At 42.5% G+C, this 21,388-nt stretch overlaps 2 protein-coding genes and 1 pseudogene across 3 annotated transcripts; 1 reads left to right on the top strand and 2 right to left on the bottom strand.

The window, feature by feature from the left end:
- Nucleotides 1–847: 847 nt before the first annotated feature.
- LOC306919024 (chymotrypsin A-like) lies at nt 848–3,784 on the bottom strand (the record flags this gene model as incomplete). The annotated part of the gene is made up of 7 exons (XM_079496130.1): nt 848–1,009; nt 1,409–1,542; nt 1,887–2,067; nt 2,231–2,309; nt 2,439–2,518; nt 2,721–2,824; nt 3,733–3,784. The coding sequence occupies 7 exons, from the start codon at nt 3,782–3,784 to the stop codon at nt 848–850; spliced, it is 792 nt and encodes a 263-aa protein (XP_079352256.1).
- An 8,379-nt stretch (nt 3,785–12,163) lies between these two features.
- Nucleotides 12,164–15,377, bottom strand: LOC306919777 (chymotrypsin A-like; annotated as a pseudogene). The gene is made up of 3 exons: nt 15,227–15,377; nt 12,762–12,880; nt 12,164–12,321 (listed from the first exon to the last, which is right to left on the bottom strand). The product of its transcript is annotated as a chymotrypsin A-like (transcript).
- Nucleotides 15,378–17,853: 2,476 nt separating this feature from the next.
- Nucleotides 17,854–20,998, top strand: LOC306919035 (chymotrypsin A-like; the record flags this gene model as incomplete). Its single annotated transcript, XM_079496131.1, has 7 exons — nt 17,854–17,905; nt 18,376–18,479; nt 18,835–18,914; nt 19,097–19,175; nt 19,462–19,642; nt 20,626–20,759; nt 20,837–20,998. The coding sequence occupies 7 exons, from the start codon at nt 17,854–17,856 to the stop codon at nt 20,996–20,998; spliced, it is 792 nt and encodes a 263-aa protein (XP_079352257.1).
- Nucleotides 20,999–21,388: the final 390 nt, after the last annotated feature.

The following is a 21,388-nucleotide window of genomic DNA, read 5'->3' as shown; positions in this document are numbered from 1 at the left end:
CAACCTGTAAGAATTCACAATAGGCACGGTGTCTAATAACATATCGCCAAGAAAGAGGCAGAGGATAAAATGGAAAGATCAGCTGGGGCACTGTGGGGCAGTGCGGGCGCCGGGCGGGTCATCAAGGCCACTGTGGCCTCAGTGCATCTAATTTTTGGAGGGGCATGAGGTCAAACTGAGGGGACGCGGGGACAAAGGCATAGATGCCGGCCTCCATAAAGGTCCTGCCCTGATTATAAAAATAATCTTTGTTTATGTAGGCCTAGATTTATTTTTATTTAAGTTGATTCTACTGGTTTACACATTCCCCAGGAAGAATTCATCCATCCAAGATTATTCATTCAATGATTCAAACAATAAGCAATATGCTTTTCCTAATTTCAGTTATATATATATGTGTGTATGTGTACAGTATGTATTCTATGTGTAGATATGCACATATGGATATGTGTATGTATGTACTGTATATTCATTTATTTATTTTTCTTTCTATCCTTGATGTGTTTTGATGTGATGTTATGCTTTGTTATTTCTGATGTTCTTGATGTTCTTTATGATTGTTGTTTTTAATCCTGTCTGTAAAGCCCTTTGTAACGTTATGTTTGGAAAGGTGCTATATAAATAAAATGTATTCATTCATTCATTCATTCATTCATTCATTCATTCATTCATTCATTCGTTCGTTCATTCATTCATTCATTCATTCATTCATTCATTCATTCATATGCATTTATCACTGCAATGGCACAATTGACAAACACACACACATGTTTGAATTGGACGTTTTATTGAATGTGCAGTGCACTAGTGTAAACTAGAGTGAGTGAGTAAACGGGTGACAACAGGTTTAGTTGGCAGTCATGGTCTGGTCCATCCAGGCACGCAGCTCGGTGACGCGGGCGTACACACCAGGCATGGTGGGAGTGCAGGTTCCACTGCCCCAGGAGACAATACCAACCAGGGTCCAGGCTCCAGCCTTCTCACAGACCAGGGGGCCACCAGAGTCACCCTGAAACAACAAGCAGTGGTGTTTTTACGTGTTTCATGTCTACAATATTATTACATTCCGGTAATCGCAATTATTTGAGATAATTGTAATTATTTGTGTGTGTTCGTGTAGAACACAGTTCTTATATGAACTTTTATGAAGCGATCTAAAATCCCCCTATGGGGATTAAAAAAGTACACGAACCCGTGGACTTAGCGCCCTCTAGCGATATTGACGTCAGACTTCGGTGCTATACTGTAGTTTTCCATTTTTTAATGTTTTTCAATAAATAACAATCTGCCGCGTGGGTGGAGCTTCATTTCCATCCACCAGCTGTCTAAAAAGCCGGAAGAGACCCCGGGAGTCAGCTTCCTTTGGCCGCTCATGGAATCTTAGATGTGCCCATACCCCCTCACTCACCATGCAGGAAGAGGCTCCAGAGGCTCCAGCACAGATCATCAGGTCGCTGATCTTGTTGCCCCAGAAACGTTTGCAGTCCTCGTTGGCGAGGAGAGGGAGAGCCGCCTGCTGGAGCAGGGCAGGGGTGTCAGGAGCTGGAAAGAAAACACACATCATTCAAAGGTTAGCTTTGAGCTTTGAGCTATAGCAGAACATAAATATTTGTCATAATATTGTCTTCTTGTTATGCTTCATGAGAAGAAGACATTTGATCTGTGTTAGAACATTTGTTAGGTTTCATGAAATCACCTTGAAGCTTTGCCGTTTTTACAGAATTATACTGAACAAGAGCATAGAATATTGATAACTTAAAGATAAAGATATTGAGGATTGAGATACCAGTTTGCTCCACTTTCTACTTGGACATCCTATTCTAGATAATTGAACTGGCCACTGCAATAGTCCAGTCACTGTGGTCAGTGATTAAAAAATCCCTCACCATTGTGGCGGGTCAGGCCCCATCCAGAGGTCACACACTTCATGCCACCAGGGAAGTTGTCACTGGTCTCAGCCACACACACGGGAGACACACGCATGCCCAACGTGGCAGGGCTGGCCAGCTTGATCAGCAGGATGTCATTGTTGATGGTCCAACTGTTGTATTTGGGGTGCTTGAAGACCTGTCAGAGAAATTACACAGTTGTTTGTTGAGTAAATGCATGGCTTCAATGATATTTTCCAATCTGCAGCCAGGGACATGAAAAATGTAAATGTACACTAAGGAAATAATGTTATATCCCTTCTGAGTCCCAACGCATATCAATCAGAACATATATACTGTACCTTTCCAACCTTCATGATCTGGACATCCTCAGCGCCGGAAGAACGGTCATGCTCGCCCAGGATCACACGGTGGGAAGTTCTGAAAAGGTTTCAAATAAATTATGGTGGCTTATTACAGTTATTACAGTATTTCTTAATGATTCCCTGCATGTGCACTGTATTAATATAATATGAATTACAGAGGGAGTTTCTGGACTGTACTGTATACCTGACATTGCAGTGGGCAGCAGTCACAACCCAGTTCTCGTTGATCAGGGATCCGCCACAGAAGTGGAAGCCGGTGTAATCCTGAATTCAGATTGTATTTATTAGCAACCGTATAGGATTTGCAGAGGTAATTTACAGTAATTCAGTTATGACAGCAAATCATACAATACTGTACACTTTTGCCTTTCATCCACCTACTCCCACCACATGTGTCCATAATAACGGAGACAGTTGGAGAGACGGGTGTTGTAAATAAATGGTGGTGGTGTCGCTGCATATTTACCTGCAGGGAGACCTGCCAGGGCCAGGAGTGAGGCACAGCCTCCTCACCGTTGACAATACGGGCGTACCCAGTGACTACTGGACTGATGGCAGGAGAGCCACAGCCTGAGGACACACACACACACACACACACACACACACACACACACACACACACACACACACACACACACACACACACCCACACACACACACACACACACACACACACACACACACACACGGCTTGAACACCAGCATGTTGCTATATATTTAATTATGTTGCAGATTAGCGCACAGTAAATTGTTCCAGATAAGACTGTTGCTGAAAGGAAGAAACACTTGTGTGAGGGTTGCTGTTCATAGAAGAATATGGAAATAGCATTTAAAATTCATCAAAACCTACTTGGAATTACTATTTAAAAAAGAAAGAAAAAGTATTAAAGCACATGATTATACAGTTCACCTGTAGAATAAAAAACTAGCCGTGATCTGGGTTGCTGGAACCACTGTCTGCATACAATGAAAATATTGATGAGCTGGTACTGAGAACTCACACCAAGCTTGCACTCATAATATGAGTCTCATATCCAAACCATTCAGCCGCCGCTGAATGACTCACATTTCATATAAGCTCACACATCACTTGTGCATTCAGAATATCAAAGCATAAGCATTATTATAGCCTTATGCGGAACACCCATTTCAGAAGTAAACGTAGGCCTACAAGTTCTGAATCCTAGTTACTTATGTAGGCCTACATGAGTATGTTCCTATAACTGGATTTTTCCACTCATTAATTTATGCTTCGTCGTACAATGGTGTGATACAATATTATTACAATATTGTGCGTGTTAAGGCCTTGTTCAACATGGTAGCCACTACCCAATGTATTGCACGCTATTTTCAAAATATGGCAAAGTGATTAATTCCTAATGTTTTTGTTATTTTGTAAGTAGGCTCACGGGAAGACACAATAGATATGCACAATTTGAAAATAGAGCTTGTATTTCAGCACATGAAGGTATACTTACCATAGGCAGCGCCGACAAAGGCAAGGCAGGAGAGGATACACAGGAAGGCCATGGTTTCAGACTTTACTCTGCAGGCAGGCTGACTGCATGGTCTTTTATACTGGAAGTTCTGGAACGCAGGCTTCTTATCTCTCGGTGGGAGTTTGTACAGCTTGCATGTTAGTTATGACATGAGGTTTTCCTCTGAAGGCACCAGTGGGGTCTTGTTAATATTTCATGTGAATTCTATTTCACAGTTACATACATACTGTAATGAGTTTTCGGGGTTTTTTAAACTATATTGTACGTTTGCGCTCCTCTGTGGCAGAATTCAGCTAGCTGGGTGAAGCTGCAAACTTAAGTTCCCCCGTGGGATGAAAGAATTCACAAAAAAAGAAAAGAAAATGCCTGTCTAATTATTTTAGAGCAGTGGCAGTTCATGCAAATGAACAATATTCATGCAATATTCAATAGGCATTTTAATGAGGATGGATACTGGTGTTTTTGCCACCATTTGATGAGATTTTGTCTCGCAGACCCAAAACTAAAGACCATTTGGTAACACTTTATAATAAGGTCGCCTTTGTAATGCATTATAAGCTCATTTATAATGCATTACAGGTTGTTATTCTTGGATAAGATTTTGTCCACAATTCTATGCTGTATTGATGTGGTATCATAGGAGAGACAACAGGCAAACGTTGATCAAAATAACATAAGCACACCTGCATAAGTACCCTAATGCAGGTGTTTAACAAAAATGTAATTATTGAGAGAATAGAACAAATGGACGGTTTCATTGTACACTCTCAAGTGTCTTGAGAGAGTAAAATGAAAGAGTTAAAGATCTATAAGGGTCCATTTGGTTACCAACTCTATACCTCATAGCTGGGGGACCACCTGGAACCCTCTCAAGGACCACTGATGGTCCCCGAACCACTGGTTGAAAACCACTGTCATTGGTGTAGAACCATGTAACCTGTAAAGTTTCCGACTCCTTTTTTTAATGTTTATTTAACCAGTAAAAACACATTGAAACTGCATCTCTTTAACAAGTGGGAACTGGCCTCACAGGTGCAACTATACAGTTTCTCAATATCTCTGGTATAGCCTACTGTATAGCTTGCATGTTTAGTATAGACCGCTAGACTCCAGCAGGAGCCACGGCTTAGACCCTTAACACAAAATAAGATGCATTGTTGTAATAATGCATTGTACAGTAAACAGAATAAACTAGATGCTAGGCCACTGTGACATCGGGGCATCTAATTTATTGAGGGGCATGAGGTCAAACTGATGGGACGGTGGCGGCAAAGGCATCTATGCCTCCATGAAATGTATGTCCTGATTAGAAAAATAAATAAATACTTATGGAACACTTATAGAAAGGCCTTCGACAAAACTGTTCCACTGAGCCTGAAATCACTTTTTTTCCAGGATGGGACAAATACAGTTTATATATGTCCTTTCCTCTTTGCTGTATTCACAATCCTGTATAATCTCTCCCACACCTAGTCCAGTAATAATGTAATTTGACCTCTAACTAATTGCAAGAAAACCAAAATCAACTGATTTTGCATCTTCAATATATCCTGAATAACAGAAAGAAAGTTGCCTGGAATTGTCTGAGGGGAAAGTGTTGAAAATGGCCTGTACAGTATGGCCACCATTGAAATCCTATTATAAGGCAATATTTTCTAAATTTCCTTATGCTTTAAGTAGCATGTGACATATCAAACTAGGTTGTTGTCATGATGCTGAAGCCATTCCAAGCATTAGTTTTGCATAAAAACACTCATTGGGCTAAATTTGGCATTTGTCATTCCAAGCATATATCCTGTGCTGTTTTTTTTTCTCACGTTTTCTTGCACTGACCAATGGACACTTTTGTTTTGTTTGGCTTTGCACTGTTGACTATTTTTGTCTTGTTTTTCATATGATGAGACGCAGTAATACACTTTATTATGACGCACTGATCGACTGTATATATGTATATACGTTTTTGTTTATCCTTGTTTGCCCTGTTTATTATTTTATTATTGTTTCTTGATGCACCTTGCTTTTCCTTCTGCCTTGTTTCGTCAGTATACTACAGTAGTTTTTCATCCGTCTTATCCTTACTTGTATGTTGTAACCTTAACTGCTGTGCTGCCTTTTACTTACTTACTTAGGCCCGTCGCTCCCAGTGGAGCATAGGCCATCAACGACTCTTCTCCATCCAACGTGGTTTTGGGCTGTCCTTTCCGCCTCTCCCCAGCTGATTCCCTGTCTCTTCAGCTCCGCCTCAGTGTTCTGCCTCCAGGTGTTCTTAGGCCGCCCTCTCTTCCGCTTCCCCTGGGGGTTCCAAGCTCCAAGTCAGTGCCTGGCGCATTGTACTAGCTGCCGTTTTCCTCAGGGTGTGGCCAATCCATCCCCACTTTCTCCTTAGGATCTGTTTCTCCACTGGCTCCTACAATTTACAATTTACAATTTAGGCATTTAGCAGACGTTCTTAATCCAGAGCGACTTACATTAAGCAATAACAAAAGCATGGCATACATCACATATATAAAAAGTAGTTATCATGAATCATGCGTAAACTAAGAACGTAACAGTGGAGTATCTATGTAAACTATACATACTATACTATACAAGTAAGACGCGCGAACGCGGGAAGCGAACGCAGCTCGTAAATTGCAAAAACAACAATTAGAATAAATTACGTAATTTTTTAAGGTTTTTTTTAAGTTATCTTTTTTAAGTTTTTTTTTAAGTTACGTTTTTTTTACTTAAGTTTTTTTTAAGTTAAGTTTTGTGTGTGTGCGTGCGTTTTTCCTTTTTATTTTATTTTTTTAAGTTAAGTTTTTTTTAAGTTAAGTTTTGTGTGTGTGCGTTTTCCTTTTTAAGTTTTTTTTTTACTTAAGTTTTTTTTAAGTTACGTTTTGTGTGTGTGCGTTTTCCTTTTTAAGTTAAGTTTTTTTTTTACTTAAGTTTTTTTTAAGTTAAGTTTTGTGTGTGTTGTGTGCGTGCGTTTTTTCTTTTTATTTTATTTTTTTAAGTTAAGTTTTTTTTTAAGTTAAGTTTTTTTTAAGTTAAGTTTTGTGTGTGTGTGTGTGCGGGTGTGTGTGTGTGTGCGTGCGTGCGTGCGTGCGTGTGTGTGTGTGTGTGTGTGTGTGTGTGCGTGCATGTGTGTGTGTGTGTGTGTGTTTTTGTGTGTGATACAGCTGCGCCCTCTGGTGGTGGGCGGGTGGTGTTACAGCGTGACACACACACAGACACACACACAGACACACACACACACAGACGTGATCTGCTGGGTCTCATAGTAAATGCTCACTGCGTTCGCAATAATATATTATACATGTGTACTATAAAGTGCTATGACTACATAAAGTGCAATTCTAGAGCTGTCTACGTAACAATAGTAAGGGCATTTTATCAGGTATTTGACCAATCTGGGAACTAAATCGTTACCAAGAAATGTCTTCACCAATGTGTTTCTAAAGGTGTCTAATAACATGTACTAAAAGTTTGAAATTCAACACCCGTGGGAAAGTTGAGTTATTAGCATAATATGTGACCATACCCTTAACATCCTATATAAGGCAAAAAAGTCCAAATTTCATCATTCTTTAAGTAGCATGTGACATATGCAACTAGGGTGATTTCATGATTCTGAATCCATTCCAAGCATTAGTTTTGCACAAAAAACACTCCTTGGGCTAAATTAGGCCATATCCACTTGACCAAATGTGCTGACCTCATCACGTTTGTGTGGCCGTTTTCCTCCCAAGGAGTGTTTTTTGTGCAAAACTAATGCTTGGAATGAATTCAGAATCATGCAAACACCCTAGTTTCATATGTCACATGTTACTTAAAGAATGATGAAATTTGGACTTTTTTGCCTTATATAGGATGTTATGGGTATGGTCACATATTATGCTAATAACTCAACTTTCCCACGGGAGTTGAATTTCAAACTTTTAGTACATGTTATTAGACACCTTTAGAAACACATTGGTGAAGAAATTTCTTGGTAACGATTTAGTTTTCATAGATTTCTCTTACTACAAGCTATAAGTCTGTTTAAAATACTATCTAAGTCTACATAATGTGCTATCTAAGGGGCTAGGCTAGGGCAAGTGCTACGGGCCATGGTGGAGTCTGAAGAGGTGGGTTTTCAGACTACGGCGGAAGATTGGGAGTAAGGCTGCAGTTCTGCGATGGGAAGTGCATTCCATAGTTTTGGAGCCAGAAGGGAGAAGAGTTTGGGACGTGTGGAGCGTTGTCCCGGCGTTTTTAGTGAAGGTACCTCCAGCTTCCCTGCGTTGGCTGATCTGAGTGCGCGGGAGGGTTTGTAGGGTACGATCATACTTGTGAGATATGGGGGGGCCATGCCTTTGGTTGCTTTGAATGCCAGCATCAGAGTTTTGTATTCTGTGCGGGCAGCGACCGGGAGCCAATGGAGGGAGCGGAGAAGGGGGGTGTGAGAATTTTGGCTGGTTGAAGACCAAGCGGGCTGCGGCATTTTGGATCAGTTGGAGGGGCTTAAGTGCACATGCCGGTAGGCCAGTAAGGAGGGAGTTACAATAGTCAAGTTTTGACAAGACGTAAAAGTATGGATTTGACGTTGGAATTGAAAATCCGCACTTTGGTTGTCAAGGCTATTTGTTTAGAGGACCAGATGTGCTGCTGGGTGAAATTAAATGAAATGATTACTATATTTACCCAGGGTATCTGGGTTAAGCTCAAGAACTTGTTTCCAGCCAGGCCCTGCTCATAGAACACATTTCATCGTAGTGGTTCAATGCCTTGTTCAAGGGCACTTCAGCGGTGGTAATTTTAACGTGTCAGACCGCTGATTCAAACTGGCGACCTTCCGGTATCAAGACCGCTCCGCTATCCGTTCGGCCACCGCTGCCACTTATTGACTAATTTCCCCCTGCAGGATAATAAAAGGTATCTATCTATCTATTTTGCTCTATTACCATTGTGCTATGACTTTTAACATTAACACTTCAATTTTGGTTGGCTAATCAGGTTCATTTTATTTAAAGATGGAGTTTATGAGGTGACAGTACTCCTTGGTGTGGTTATGTGCAATGATGTCTTCCCTTTGTATTTAGGGTTTCTCCTCAACAGTCAAACGTGCCAATGAAAAAACTGATATAGTGACATCACAATATCAGCCCCTCCCCCTTTATCATACAACAGCTGTGGGTGTGGCTTCAGTTCAGTTGGATCACCACCCATCAGGCAAACCAAGCATAGGCTACTTAATGAACTGGTGGGGGTGTCCAGATAAAAAGACATTTTAACAAATACTATAGCCTACAATTTTGAAAACAAATCTTCCTCCTTTATAATAATACCTAATGATCATGTTTTAGGTTGGGAAAAAATCACGGCACTCCATCTTTAAGTTGATTCGACTGGTACACATTCAATGTACAGCTTTTCTCAGATATAAAGCTTTATAAAGATTTATTAATTTAAGCGATAATAGCACAAATACACTAAGGCACCATGTTTGAAATGGTTGTTTTATTGATTGCACTAGTGTAAACTAAAGTGACAACACTGACAGGTTCTAGTTGGCAGCTGTGATAATACCAGCCGATGGTCGGAGGCTCCAAGGAGTAGACAGGTCCACACACACGTTTCCGGCATTTTATTGACCTCCAAAAGTGTCTTCAGACAGTGCAAATAAAAAAATAACTACTACAGGCCAAAATAACTTTCCACAAATAGGAAACAAAATTAACACTTAAGAAAATAACAAACAGTAACTGCTACAGGCTTAAATGCCTCTTGTGATGAGGCCCTGGCTCACAGTTCTAACCTGTTGCTCTTTCACAACTAGCCTCAAGTGAGACTGAACTGCCTTCACTTCTTCTTCTTCTTGTGATTTCCGGCAGACTGGATGCCTTCCGGCACATTGCTGCCCTCCGCAGGTTGGGATTATATCCCCTTTGGTGTTCTCCTCAGTGAGAAATATTTACAGTGCCCACCCGAATTATCCCTTTACCGTCATTCCCTTCTGTTACTCAGCCACATTTGGCTGAGTTGGTGCGAACCCCTCTCTCAGGGTACTGTCCAGCTCTTCAGCACTGATCTTCCACCTTCAAAAACCTCCTAGCTGCGTCAAGCACCATTTTAATCCTTTCGGACTTGCTTTGTATTTCAACGGCACAGTTCACCACCATAGCTATGAAAGCCAGGAAACTCCTTTTGTCCATGCCCATGGTCCTCTCATCTCCATTCCTCATCTCCACTGGTTCCTTTGGCTCTGCCGCTCGTTCCTCCACCTCCAGTCTCTTGACAGCATCGGCGTATGTCATGCCCTTTTCTTTTCTCCGTATACTACTCACTGCCATTTCCTTCACTCTCTTAGGGCACTGCATTGCTCCTGTATGATGGCTCCCTTCACAGTTTACACACTTTGGTTGACCCTGATGCTGTTCTTCACATTTTCCCTCACAGTTTATCCCTCCACACTTTCTGCATCTGCTTTTCCCCCTGCACACTGCGGCCACATGCCCATACTCTTGGCAACAGAAGCATCGCAGTGGCGCTTCCTCGAACGGCCTCACTCGGTAGCATATGTAGTCCACACACAGAGCCGGATTTACCTTGCTGAGGGCCCCCGGGCTGGAGCAAATTTGAGGGCCCCCCTTGGGGCGCGCGGCGCAGCCGCGCGGCCCGCGATTTGAAAAAATTTGGGCTATTTTGTTTTCATTTTGGGGTACCCAGGCCCCTAAAAAGAGAGGCAGGCAGGCAGGCAGGCAGGCAGGCAGGCAGGCAGGCAGGCAGGCAGGCAGGCAGGCAGGCAGGCAGGCAGGCAGGCAGACAGGCAGGCAGGCAGACAGACTAGTCGCTGTCCATGGTGCTGAATGAATGCAGCCACTAGTAGGCAATAGTGCACTAATGCAGTTTAACTAAATACAATAACTATACACACATTTCACTTGAATTGGTCAATTGGATTTCAATACTTTAGTTATAAAAAAAAAAAAAAAAAAATATATATATATATAATTTTTTTTTTTTTTTATTATTATTTTTTTCGGGGGCCCCTCTAGTCGTGGGCCCCCGGGCTTCAGCCCACCCTAGCCCAACGGTAAGTCCGGCTCTGTGACCACACATACTCTCTCCGGCAACTCTCCTTCAAAGGACAAACATATTGAATTGCTGTCCTCCTTTCTCCCCTCTCTGCTCCGTTTCATCCTCCTGGCTTCACACACGCCGTCACTGTGGACAAATGCCTCACTATCGATTGATAGGGGGACCCCACTAATCACTCCCCTTTTCTTTGGTTTTTCTCCTAACCTGAAACATTTAACACTGGCGCCCTCGTATTCCGTTATCCCCAACATGTCTTCCATCTGCTCCTTTGTTCTGCACTTAGCTACTACCAGTCCACTCCTTGTCACCCTTACTTCCCATATTTTCCAACTTTTCCTACGATATACTTGCCTACCCCGTGAGGATCTCTGAAAATCCCATTTGAGGCGCCCTCAGCTTTCATTCCAACCACAAAACTCTCCTCTTGCCTGTGGCTGTCATCCCTTTCTGAGCTAGAAGTGTCGTTCCTCCTCCTCTTATTTTCCAGCCCCTCGTCTCGAGTCTCGCTCCTTTTGGGCTCCGCGACCCGGCGCCGGCTCCATAACCTCTTCCTCATCATCTTGTCCTTCACTCTCACCATGGACACTCTCACTGTGGTACGATGGCTCAGTCGGCTTGTACGCTCTCTCAGTAGTCGGAGCCGGGATGTACGATGGCTCAGTCGGCTTGTACGCTTCCTCAATCGGAGCCGGGATGTACGACGGCTCAGTTGGGTTGTACCCCCCCTCGTCCACCGTCACCTTTCGCTGCCGTCCCTTCTTTTTCCTCCCTTTTCGCCCGCCTCCTGTGTCCTCCGCCATCCCTCAGCTCAATTTTCCCAGTTCAAGTTTCCCGCAACCAGCCGCATCGAACACCGAGGTCCCTGTGCCACCGTTACCAGGTAGTCTTTCCCTCAACGCAGGATGTAGTTCTCTGAACTGCCTTCACCTGCAGCAATCCTGCTCTTAACCAGGTGGGGCAAACCATCCCCTAATTAGTAAGTGGTAAATTATCTACTCAACCACACAGCTATCTAAGGCTTATGAGTAATTCTTCCACATTACTATCTTTTACTAGGAATATACATTCAACTACATTTCACACATTTCATTTACAGAGTGTAAGACAACATAATACAATGAAAATGTAACATAAAAGAAACAAACACCCCTCCTCCTCCACAGTACTTGGCACCCTCCAATCTAGAGAGGAGTGCCAGCCCTTCAGAGGGCAGACAGGTGACAAACAATGCAACCTCAGTGTCAATACAAATATAAACACATTTAAACCTCTTGCAATCATTGTGTGGAATAATAACAATGTCATTTGTACAATATATATAGGGCACGGGCTGCCCTGTGACAGCAGCCTAGGTCTGGTCCATCCAGGCACGCAGCTCGGTGACACGGGCATACACACCAGGCATGGTGGGAGACTGGGAGTGCAGGTTCCACTGCCCCAGGAGACAATACCAACCAGGGTCCAGGCTCCAGCCTTCTCACAGACCAGGGGGCCACCAGAGTCACCCTGAAACAACAAGCAGTGGTGTTTTTACGTGTTTCATGCAGGGGTCATTTGCTTGTGGACATTTTTGTCAAAACATTTTTTTTGCCACGGACATACACAATGATGAAATATAAAATGTCCATAAACACACATGTTATGAATGACCATAACAGGTCTGTTCCATTTGTACACTCTCAGAGTTACAGTAAGGGGGTCTTTACAAATAAAACATTTGAGAACCAGTAGTTGTACTGCCATAGTGCATAGTGAATCAGTGTATACAATTATGAAGAAAACCTGGAGACTTGACATTCAGTAATTGAGTATTCAAAATAGGAACATTATAATAATGTCACGGGCAAGACCAATTAAGTCTTTGTCACGGACACATTTGTCCTTGGCTTGTACAGATATACTGGTGACCCCTGGTTTCATGTCTAAATGTCATCTTGATGACTCACCATGCAGGAAGAGGCTCCAGCACAGATCATCAGGTCGCTGATCTTGTTGCCCCAGAAATGTTTGCAGTCCTCGTTGGTGAGGAGAGCCGCCTGCTGGAGCAGGGCAGGGGTGTCAGGAGCTGGAAAGAAAACACACATCATTCAAAGGTTAGCTTTGAGCTTTGAGCTGTATATAGTCCTTGGGCCAGAGGCCTTATTATCGGATATTGTTGCCCTAAAAAGGGACAAGACATATGTGCTATCATTTTGTTCGTCTGACATCCAGGAGTGCTAAATTGTGTGATAGCAGTTTCAGAAGGGCAGCTGAATATGATTTTAGGGGTATAATCTGATTATGCAAAACCATATAATTCAATGTTATCTAAACTCCAAAATTATTCACTTTTATGCACATTTCTGATGTTTGTACCATGGATGGGCATGACCAACATCATAATAGAACAACAGACATGCTGAATTATACTTCTTGTAGCCATACCAGGCAAATCCACAATACCTGCCTCTCTGAAACAGGGTACTTAAACTTCTGAATTAAACATCATAGAATCATGAGTGATACGTCTTTTTATAGGTTTATGAGGATGTAGAAACCATTTAGACATTACTTTGAAGAGTCAGGAACTCTCAAACTCAAGGTTGTACCCCAGCACACAACGCAACTCAGGGAAACATGTAATAAACGAGTAAATGAGGACCACACAAGCTGTATTATGTTACTTCTGGAGATACTGATGAAATGGTTCTCTGTTTAGCATTCCAAAAACACATCCCTTGTCCTATCTATCAGAAGTGTGGTACACAAAACCACACACGGTTTGTGAATCTGAATGCACTGAGGTTATTGAAGAAAACCCCTGATTTTCAAGAGACATTCAAACAACTTGGCCAGACTTGGGATGTTTCAACAGAGCTCTTTGACCGACTGCAGCAGTTCACTTGTAGCTGGTACCTGTCTGGGACCACCTCCAGTGATGTGAACGAGTTCCGCTACCATCTTTTCTGTGCCAGGAGAGGGGAGGCTGATTCCAGTCAACTCCCACCATGTAGAGAATGTCTATTTCTCCATGCCCTCTGTGCCAATTACCAGACTAGAATATGGAGATGCTCTCTGCAGACTCACCCATCTGTAACAGATCCCATACAGAGTGGATGGACAACTGTTGATGGTGGAGAGTTAGCAATTCAGTGGATGCGCACAGCCCCTGCACCAGATGTAGTCCTTGAGTTTTTGGCCTGTAAATGTGCACAAGTATGCAAGCTTCCTAACTGCAGTTGTCTCAGCAATGGTTTGAGATGTACAGACCTCTGCAAACTCCAGAACTGTACAAACCAAGCACCTGAGGAAGATTCAATGTCTACAGTTGAACAGGACAGTTCTGATGAGGAAGAAGTTGCATAGTTCAATACAGCCATTGACATCTATAGACAATTTTGTGTTTTCAGTGTTTACGATAGAGGGCGCTCTTCCACAACCTGTGCAACGTTAATCTACGGCTTCCGAATCAGAGGTAGACAGGAGAAAATGTGATCAAAACCAATCCAAAAACATGTGTAGTATTATAGGACATTTTGGATCCAAAATTACCGTGACATTGACCTTTGACATATGACCCTGAACTTGAATTGCTTCAGTCACCTCTTAAATCAACTCAGCACCCCAGAAAATGTATACTTTGATGTCAGAATCATCCAAATCGGCCCATTAGTCGTTGAGTTATGCCTTTCACTATATACCATTTTTTTCATCATATATCAGATATAAGGGCCAAAAACAAGTAATCAGCTGCCATTTTGACATTGCTATCACATCATTTCATAAACTACAGACATGTAGCAATACAAAAATCACATTCGCTTTGTCCCTTTTTATGGCAAGGATATCCGATAACAAGGCCTTGCATGTTTGTTGTTCTATTATGATGTTGGTCATGCCCATCCATGGTACAAACATCAGAAATGTGCATAAAAGTGAATAATTTTGGAGTTTAGATAACAATGTATTATATGGTTTTGCATAATCAGATTATACCCCTAAAATCATATTCAGCTGCCCTTCTGAAACTGCTATCACAAAATTTAGCCCTCCTGGATGTCAGACGAACAAAATGATACCACATATGTCTTGTCCCTTTTTATGGCAACGATATCTCACCCGGCCTAAGGACTAATAGCAGAACATAAATATTTGTCATAATATTGTCTTCTCATTATGCTTCATGAGAAGAAGACATTTGATCTGTGTTAGAACATTTGTTAGGTTTCATGAAATCACCTTGAAGCTTTGCCGTTTGTACAGAATTATATACTGAACAAGAGCATAGAATATTTGGTAACTTAAAGATAAAGATATTGAGGATTGAGATACCAGTTTGCTCCACTTTCTACTTGGACATCCTATTCTAGATAATTGAACTGACCGCTGCAATAGTCCAGTCACTGTGGTCAGTGATTAAAAAATCCCTCACCATTGTAGCGGGTCAGGCCCCATCCAGAGGTCACACACTTCATGCCACCAGGGAAGTTGTCACTGGTATCAGCCACACACACGGGAGACACACGCATGCCCAACGTGGCAGGACTGGCCAGCTTGATCAGCAGGATATCATTGTTGATGGTTCAACTTTTGTAGCGAAGACCTATCAGAGAAATTACACAGTTGTTTGCTGAGTAAATGCATGGCTTCAATGATATTTTCCAATCTGCAGCCAGGGACATGACAAATGTCCAAAATGTATTATGAGCAGTTAAAGGAAAGGAGTGTAAATATTGAAGCCACAGTAGCCTGCCATGGAGCAGGTCAGGGGTTTCAGGAGCTGGAAAGAATTTAACACACATCATTCAAAGGTTAGGTTTGAGCTTTGAGCTATAGCAGAACATAAGTATTTGTCATATTATATGGTGCCCAGGTCTCGTGACATTATGTGACATAATGGAGATGTGGAGACCCTGATGTCACAGTTAAGCCCATATATGGAGATCCCTGATGTCATCAATATGGGCCAGCAACTCTACAGTACATCTGACCTCAAACCTCAAACCCTTAGTTAGATCTCCATATATGGATATATGTCAGAAGCTCAGAACCTGTTCTGACATTCCATATGTTGATCCTTCCCCATCCATCCTTCCTCTTTGATGTCTCCCTTTTGACTTATACCTGTCCATTCAAATTTCAAACTCTAGACGGGCCTGCCCCAAAGTTATTAGTGCAGCCGTGTCCGGCAGCCGGCAAAAACTAGAGTTCTCAACAGACCCGAGAATTAAGGCCCGGCCCTACCTGGGCCCTCATCAAACCCTGTACACTCAAGAGAATGTCCCCGCTACCACCCTTAGATCTCCATATACTGTATGGAGCTCACCTGTTCTGACATTCCATATGTTGATCTGACCTCATCAAACCCTGTACACTCAAGACATGCTCCTTATATGGCCAGTAAAAAATTCATTCCATGTTGATCTGACCCATGCCAAAGCGCCAGCGCTCGCCCAGCAGTCTGCCGTCAACAGGCGGATGCATGCGTGCCCTTTAGGGCTATGTCACTTCTTTGTTTTTACTTGCGCAAGCAGAGCGTGCAATAGTTCAATGTTTGTTTTAAAAGCGCCATTGACAATGAAGGGAAAATGTACATCTTGTCCCTAACACAAACATAAAATGCCATTAACAATGTCACCGTTTGTTTTACATCACCATTACATCACCTAATCATAGCAACATGAGTTACAATTTAATATATTAACGCCCCTCATTTCACACAGGTGTGATTTTTTTTAAATCTAGCTACTACAAAATATTTTGAACATTGGCCATGGTCTTTACAGAAATAATGCAATTAGTTTATTTATTTACTATTCTGTAAATGAGACTTCATAATGACAATGCATAGCTGACGTGCATGTAAAGCATTTCTGACAGCATAGGACCTGGGAAATAAACATATGTTACAGGAAGACCTTGAGTCAAGAACCCTAGTAGCCTCGGAAACCCAGGGAGAAAACCCAGTGACTTATGGCCGTACTTGTATAGAACATGACAAGGACTAAAGCCTCATTATCCTTAGCGTGTGGGCTAAATGGAAAAGAAAAGAAGAAAATAATTGGAAAGGAAAGTCTGTAAACAAAGTACAAACTACAGCAATGGCTGACTTATGCAATTGTTATTTCCATCAAGGGCTTTTCTGGGAGGATTTCCTTACTCCATTTTCGTCACTTAATTTTATTGTTTCATAATTAAATGGCGATTGAATTGCTTCACAATACAATTTATTCTCATGCAAAGATGAAGGACATAGTTTGTGCACTCTGCAGGGTGCAAAAAGAAAGTCTATGACATTAAAATGCTAAGTCTTTAGTATTACACAATAGCATAAAGTTCATCAGAGTGCAACTTACAATATACTTAAAAACTAAAGCTCATTGCGTTTACTGTATGTAACTGTGAAATATAGAATTCACATGAAATATGAACAAGACCCCAGTAGTTCCTTCAGAGGAACAACCCATGTCATAACTAACATGCAAGCTGTACAAACTCCCACCGAGATAAGAAGCCTATATGCAGACACGTGCAGACAGTGCCGTCTCCAGGCACAAATCTGCAGGGAGGCATACAGGGGGGTTGGGAGGGGGTCCTTTAATTGGCACCTGACCTTTTTTGCCCTTTTCATGGCCTGCCCTGTGGCCCTTGTAAATATTATAATTATATATTTTAATGGACATGTTGGAGACATGTCTCCTCACCAACCATGATGATTATAAGCACAGAAATGTATAGTTGACCATTTGACATAGACATAGCCTATGGTTATTATGAATATTATGAATACCACATTTACATGGTAAATGCTTATTTTACTGTCCAATGACATATGGTCCAAGTTATTGTGGAACATCTTGCTCCATTAGCACATCCAATGTACTACATTTCTGATGTGAAATGGCACAAGGGACGCACACATGTGCCCAAAATCAGCATGTGCCCTTTCCTGGGGTTTGGGCACCTGTCCCCTCAGTGCTCTCTGCACGGCCCTGCCTACATGTGTTCCAATATAAAAGACCTTGGATGCAGTCAGCATGCTAGAGTCAAGTTGAAAACATGGCCTTCCTGTGGATGCTCTCTTGCCTTGCCTTTGTTGGCGCTGCCTATGGTAATTAATGTGGTAGTATATGTGCTGAAGTTACACCTGTCTGGGTCACTATACAAATCACTGCCTACAAATCTTATACGAACAAGAGGCCTGCCATTTTTGCAGTTTCTTTAATGAACATGACGTTGACATAATTGTAACATGCCACTGGGTGAAAATAAATATGAATATTTTATAATATTATACTATGGAGTATGGTAAGTTAATATATTTGTCAGAATATGTAGTCCCATTAGGAATCCAATAATAATAATAATAATAATAAGAAGAAGAAGAAGAAGAAGAAGAAGAAGAAGAAGAAGAAGAAGAAGAAGATATAAGAATTAGATATCCAAGTTTTAGTTTTTAATTTGTGTGTGTGTGTGTGTGTGTGTGTGTGTGTGTGTGTGTGCGTGCGTGCGTGCGTGCGTGCGTGCGTGCGTGCGTGCGTGCGTGCGTGCGTGCGTGTGTGCGTGTGTGTGTGTCCTCAGGCTGTGGCTCTCCTGCCATCACTCCAGTAATCACTGGGTACGCCCGTATTGTTAACGGTGAGGAGGCGGTGCCTCACTCCTGGCCCTGGCAGGTCTCCCTGCAGGTAAATATGCAGCGACACCACCACCATTTATTTACAACACCCGTCTCTCCAACTGTCTCCGTTATTATCTACACAATATTGTGTGTTACATTTAGTTTTTTGTCAATAATAGACTGGGCACTGGGCAGTGCATTTATTCCATAGAGCATCCTTTGTATGTAGTATTTGCTCTGACTGTGCGTGCGCGCGCGTGTGTGTGTGTGTGTGTGTGTGTGTGTGTGTGTGTGTGTGTGTGTGTGTGTGTGTGTGTGTGTGTGTGTGTGTGTGTGTGTGTGTGCGTGCGCGTGCGTGCGTGCGTGCGTGCGCGTGCGTGCGCGTGCGTGCGTTGTTGCTGATAAATATAATCTGAATTCAGGATTATACTGGCTGGCACTTTTGTGGTGGATCCCTGATCAACGAGAACTGGGTTGTGACTGCTGCCCACTGCAATGTCCAGTAGGTACTGTAGCTACAGGACAGGACAGTAGTCTACTGTCCTGTCCATACAGCTCCCTCTGTATGTTCATTATGACTGCTAACAAGAAGACTGACTTATTATTAGGTACTAATATGTATTTTGGCTAATTAACTAACTAATTAATAAGCACCCACCATTATTTAATTTGAAACCTTTTCAGAAATTCCCACCGTTTGATCCTGGGCGAGCATGACCGTTCTTCCAACGCTGAGGACATCCAGACCATGAAGGTTGGAAAGGTACAGTATGGTGTGGGACACAACATTTTCTTACATCTATTATCAGGAATCAGGATACTGTGGTTTCCATCTTTACACTCTTCTCCATTACCTGCTCAAAATATTTTTAAATTTTCATGTTTCATGTTCCTGGGCCTGGCTACAAAATATTGTTTAAGCCATGCATTTACTAAATGCATGAAATGAAATGAAATTCATCTAAAATGGTCTACAATTTACAAAAAAAAGAAAAGAAAAAAATGTTCACATCTCTCCCAACAGCTAATTTATGTAATTTCTCGGATAGGTCTTCATGCACCCCAGCTACAACCAATGGACCACCACCAATGACATCATGCTGATCAAGCTGCTCAGCCCTGCCAAGTTGAACACGCGTGTGTCTCCTGTGTGTGTGGCTGACACCAGTGACAACTTCCCTGCTGGCATGGAGTGTGTGACCTCTGGGTGGGGCCTGACCCGCCACAATGGTGAGGGACAGGAGCTTTCATCACTGACTGACTGACTGACTGACTGACTGACTGACTGACTGACTGACTGACTGACTGACTGACTGACTGATTGATTGATTGATTGATTGATATATATTTTTATTTCACAGTATGCAGAATGGGTATACATTTCAAACGAATTGCACAAGTCAATACAAAAACGTTGTGGACGATCCATGATTAAGCATTACACTTACACAACAGGGTCCACCCTTTTCAATTTATCAGAACATTTAGAGACGTACAAAAGACTAAATTTACAGGGGCCAGTTTAGAATTGCAGCCGTTCGTAGGTGCTCTTTGAGAGCGGTCTGTCGTCAACCCTAAGCCATTTTAGCCTCTCAAAATGGGCAGGGGTGGGGGTGACCACAGTGACTGGACTATTGTAGTGGCCAGTTCAATTATCTAGAATAGAATAGGATGTCCATTACTGTAAGTGGAGAAAATTGGTAGAGCAGGCTATTTTTAATGGGCACTTTTAATGTACATCAAATGAACTACACACACTTATACCTAGGGAGTGATTCATGACAAGAAGAAAAATAAAAAATATATATATAACAGAGGGAAGAAAGGATGTTTTAGAAAGTCAGCTGGAGATGAAAAATCACACCCGTGTGAACTGAGTGGTGCAAGGTCCTATATAGCCTGATCAGCTATGGTCTGACGTAATGTCAGTGACCATAGTAACCATGCTCATTCTTTTGAGGGACAGGTACACAAACACACACACACAGGTACTAACAAAGCCAGTTGTTGGAGTGGTTTGCACCACTCAAAAAGTATACCCCCATCGCACTCTGGTGGTTATACCCATAGTCACAATCAAGAATGATGTAGTCGAGCCCTTGGTGCAGTCTACCCTTCCCACAGCAGGAAAACATCTCACTGCCAATGGTACACAGACAGACCCAACAGACTATTCAATTAAACCTAACCTTTGAATACTGTGTTTTCTGCAGCTCCTAGCACCCCTGCCCTCCTCCAGCAGGCTTCTCTCCCACTCATCACCAATGAGGATTGCCATGGAATCTGGGGTGACAGAGTCAAACCCATGATGATCTGTGCTGGAGCTTCTGGAGCGTCTTCTTGCATGGTGAGTGACACAGAGAGAAAAACATCAACATAACATTTAGAACAAAAAAAGGAAAACACGACTGCTTGTTGTTTCAGGGTGACTCTGGTGGCCCCCTGGTCTGTGAGAAGGCTGGAGCCTGGACCCTGGTTGGTGTCGTCTCCTGGGGCAGTCCCACCTGCTCTCCCACCAAGCCCGGTGTGTACGCCCGCGTCACCGAGCTGCGTGCCTGGATGGACCAGACCATCGCTGCCAACTAAACCTGTCAGCATCGTCACTCTAGTTAGCATATAATCAATGAAACGAATTCCAACATGATTGCCCTGATGTATTTGTCCTTATTGTGAAAGTTGTTTATAATAATAAAATCAGACCCTGAACTGAGTGATGCTGTACTGTACTGTACTGTACTGTACTGTACTGTACTGTACTGTACTGTACTGTACTGTACTGTACTGTACTGTACTGTACTGTACTGCACTGTACTGTACAAGCCCTCCTCCCTGGCCCCTGTGTGTGTGTGTGTGTGTGTGTGTGTGTGTGTGTGTGTGTGTGTGTGTGTGTGTGTGTGTGTGTGTGTGCGTGTGTGTGTGTGTGTGTGTGTGTGTGTCAGTGGTGCCATGCTCGTAGAACACAGTCCCACACCGTGG

Source organism: Electrona antarctica, assembly GCF_951216825.1.
Source record: "Electrona antarctica genome assembly, chromosome: 3".
In the NCBI taxonomy this organism is placed as follows: Eukaryota; Metazoa; Chordata; class Actinopteri; order Myctophiformes; family Myctophidae; genus Electrona; species Electrona antarctica.
Note: the sequence above shows the minus strand (reverse complement) of the source record. Positions and strands in the feature narration are given on the sequence as shown.